This window comes from Bombina bombina, chromosome 7 (assembly GCF_027579735.1).
Source record: "Bombina bombina isolate aBomBom1 chromosome 7, aBomBom1.pri, whole genome shotgun sequence".
In the NCBI taxonomy this organism is placed as follows: domain Eukaryota; kingdom Metazoa; phylum Chordata; class Amphibia; order Anura; family Bombinatoridae; genus Bombina; species Bombina bombina.
Window position 1 is genome coordinate 488,085,365 of NC_069505.1, and position 3,859 is coordinate 488,089,223.

General features: G+C 38.0%; 1 protein-coding gene across 1 annotated transcript in view; it reads right to left on the reverse strand.

Moving 5' to 3' along the window:
- Nucleotides 1-247: 247 nt before the first annotated feature.
- The window catches only part of EIF3K (eukaryotic translation initiation factor 3 subunit K), a 21,933-nt gene continuing 18,321 nt past the window's right edge, over nucleotides 248-3,859 (reverse strand). The window contains exons 6-8 of the mRNA XM_053721615.1: nucleotides 3,587-3,664; nucleotides 445-570; nucleotides 248-358 (exon numbers count right to left, since the gene is read on the reverse strand). Coding sequence (XP_053577590.1) covers nucleotides 327-358; nucleotides 445-570; nucleotides 3,587-3,664 — 236 coding nt within the window. The 3' untranslated portion in view covers nucleotides 248-326. The remainder of the gene's footprint in view (nucleotides 359-444; nucleotides 571-3,586; nucleotides 3,665-3,859) is intronic.

Sequence of the window (3,859 nt, forward strand, 5' to 3'; positions counted from 1 at the left end):
TTTCAAATAAAGATACCAAGAGAATGAAGAAAATTTGATAATAGGAGTAAATTAGAAAGTTGCTTAAAATGTCATGCTCTATCTGAATCACGAAATAATAAAATTTGGGTTCAGTGTCCCTTTCAGTTTAATGTTCCTTCAAGGGGCGTATTGTGTGGGTTCCGCTCATTCATTACAGTTTTTCATGATCTGCTTGTGTCTCATATTTTAATGATTCAGTGCATCAGGTGTAGATGGACACAGAGGCGAAAATCAATTTATTTTATTACAAGTTGTAACATTTGGTCTATATATAAAATAAGGATAAATATTGTCCACTGAAAGTCTCATTGCGAAGATGCCATGATACCAGAAACGCCTGGAAAACACAGAGGAGAGGAAGTTTAGGTTGTGTCAGTGGTAAAGGAATAAGATTGTAGCTCTGCTGAAGAGTGTCGCACTTACTGTCAAAGTCTATCTTCTCAACAATGTTCTTGGGTTTGATATTCTCCTCCTGGTTGCACACAAAGATTTTACCATTCTCGGCCTCCACCCAGCCGTATTTGCTCATCCAAACTCTAAGTTGTGGCTCTGTTGGAGCATAAAAAGGACACAAGTGAATGAGAAACTTGTAGGAGATACCTGGGGAAGCCCTGGCTGTATGGGACAAGGAAGGATTGCTGGTCTGTTAAGAGACAATAATCAAATGTATGTTACACTGATTAAAGGGACAGTAAAGCCAAAACGAAAGATTCATGGTTCGAATAGAGCATTTAGTTTTAAGAGGAACTTAAACACTAAATAAATGTTAGGTAGAATGATGCATGAAAAAATTAGTCGGAGAATAACACACACAGATGTATTTTTTAAAGGTTAATTAGCTGTTAAAATATTGACAAAATAAGTGTAAAGTTTTAGCGTCTATAAAACAATGGGAGCTGCCATGTTGTAACTTAGGTTACTTTCTCTGCTGTGGCTAATCAGGGACAGTTATAAATAGGTCTCAAAAGTGTGCAGCCAATGGCTGTGAGGAATATAACTGTGTTCTGCACTTCCATTTCTAACAGGTACTGAAAAGCTCACAATTTCAGAATGGAATTAAAGGAAAAGGGGACAAAATAATAAATAATGAAAGTATATTGCAGAGGATATATATATATATATATATATATATATATATATATATATATATATATATATATATATATATATATATATATATATATAAAATCATTTTATATTACCATCTCAAAATGTTTAATGTCCCTTTTAAACAACTTTCCAAGTTATGTATATTGTCAAATTAGCTTTGTTCTTTTGGCATCCTTTGTTGAAGAGTAAACCTTGGTAGACTCAAGAGCAGCAATGCACTACAGGGAGCAAGCTGGTAATTGGTGTCTGCACATATATGCCTCTTGTCTTTGGTTCACTAAAGATGTTCAGCTAGCTCCCAGTAGTGAATTGTTGCTCCTGAGCCTACTCTTCAACCAAGGATTCCAAGAAAACAAATCAACAGAAGTAAATTGGAAAGTTGGTCAAAATTGCATGCGCTATCGGAATCTTGAAAGTTTACTTTTGGATTTACCGTCCCTTTAAAGGGACTTGAAACACTGAGATTGTTAATATGAAATGTTTATCTATGCACAGAAGAAAAGCTTTGCAATGTACCTTTACTATTTATTTTCTCCCTTTCCCTGTAATTTAACCCCTTCACGGACGGACTTATTTGTCTCTAAACAAATAAGTCAAAACGTGAAATCACGCGATTGCTGTGCCACCGCGTGATTTCAATGATGGGATTGTGTCTGGGGGGGGAGTGCCTATGACACTAGGCACGCCCTCCAGCCCAACAATCCCATTCTGGAAGCACCTTTGGCTTCAGTACAGCCAAAAGGCTAGGAAGTTCTATTCTGTCCTAAGGGCGTTAAAGCCTAGTGCGATTAGGACAGCAAAGAACGTCCTAAGGGCGGGAAGGGGGTTAACCAAATTCAAGATTTACAGACCTCCCAAGCCTACCTCTGCTACAAATATATCCCTAACTGGCCTTAGATGATAAGATAAAAACAATGCAAGTTTTGCTAACACAATGACAATGGCAAGCCTGGTCTATTTCAGTTAACAATTCTGGATTAGCTCTGCCTAATATGATAAGTGGTGGGGGGGAAAATGTGGTTATTGAGAAACAATTGCACAAACAAAATATTAACTCATTCAAAAAGTTTTGCACTCAGCTAATATGTTAAAGGACTACTAAAGGGCCAGAAAAACCCAATTTTAATCAACTTTCCTATTTACTTCTATTATCAAATTTGCTTCATTCTCTTCTTATCCTTTGCTGAAGGGACAGCATTGCACTACTGGCAGCTAGATGAACACATCTAGTTAGCCAATCACAAGAGACAAATGTGTGCAGTCACCAATCAGCAGTTAGCTCCCAATTTACATAAATTTGCTGCCCCCTGAATCATGTGACAGTCATCAGCCAATCACAGGCTCATATACATAAACACTAAACTCGTGCACATGCTCAGTAGGAGCGGGTGCCTCAGAAAGTGGGTTTATAAAAAGACTGTCCACCATTTTATAATAAAAGTAAACTGGAAAATCTCTGAATATTGCATGCTAAATCATGACCGTTTTATTTTGACTTTAGTACCCCTTTAATTTACCGTAAGACTACAAAATATCCTCCACTTACAAAATGGTTTAGATCCCTTTAACAATGAAGATTAGTTTTGTAGTCACTTGACTTCCTGTTACTGAACCAATCTCAGACAGGCAGCTCCCTCACCAAACCACGCTAATGTTAAAAATTCAGCCGTGTGTCTGTTACTGTGTCTTATCAGCCAATAGAAGAGTTCTCCATGGTGTAATTCTCTCTCTTTGTACCCTCCCCATGGAACATACCAAGGTAGACTCAGGAACGTGGACACATATTGAGCATTATTTGCCAGGGAGTCATTGCTGCTCTCTGCTTAACTCTGGCTTGGCCAACTGTCTCAGATCTAGTGGCATCTATTTAAAGTAATACTAAAGCCACAATTATTATTTCATGATTCAGATAGAACAGCAATTTTAAGCAACTTTCTAATTTACTCCTAATTATCAATTTGTCTTCGTTATCTTGCTATCTTCATTTGAAAAGGCAGGAATCTAAGCATAGGAGCTGGCCCATTTTTGGTTCAGAACCTGGGTTGAGCTTGCTGATTGGTGGCTAAAATGTAGTGCTATCCATGGTACTGTACTTCACCAAAAATAGGCCGACTCCTTAGCTTAGATTCCTGCTTTTTCAAATACAGATACCAAGAGAACTAAGAAAAATTGATAATAGGAGTAAATTAAAAAGTTGCTTAAAATGAGATGCTCTATCTGAATCAGGAAAGAAAAAAAATGGGTTTAGTGTCCCTTTAACACATTGTCCAAACTAATAGGGAAACTAACGGGGCTGGAAGAACCAGGTCCACCTCATGTCTCTTTATGAGATATTACTGAGTACAGGGAATTCTTGGGTTTATGACCTAATTTAAATCCATAACGAAATAAACTCCTACATACACACTTGGTAATAATATACCCAGCACCCCGCCCTTTCCCCCTGTATTCTCACCCGAGAGATCACCCAACATCTCAGCCAGCAGCCAGCGGTCGATGTGTTGGTAAGTGATGCCCACAACATGGCAGATAACTGGAAGACATAAAGCACTCGTTAGTGACCTGAGTTCGCGGGAACATGTCTGTCAGCAACAGGGGTTTAAAAACAAACAAAACAGAATACTTGTGCCATATGATGTTACTATGAATGTGGTGGATGTTCGTCTTACATGAACGTCTCATGTATTAGGGCCAATTATGAGTTTTGTGTGACCTGGAAGTTACAGTG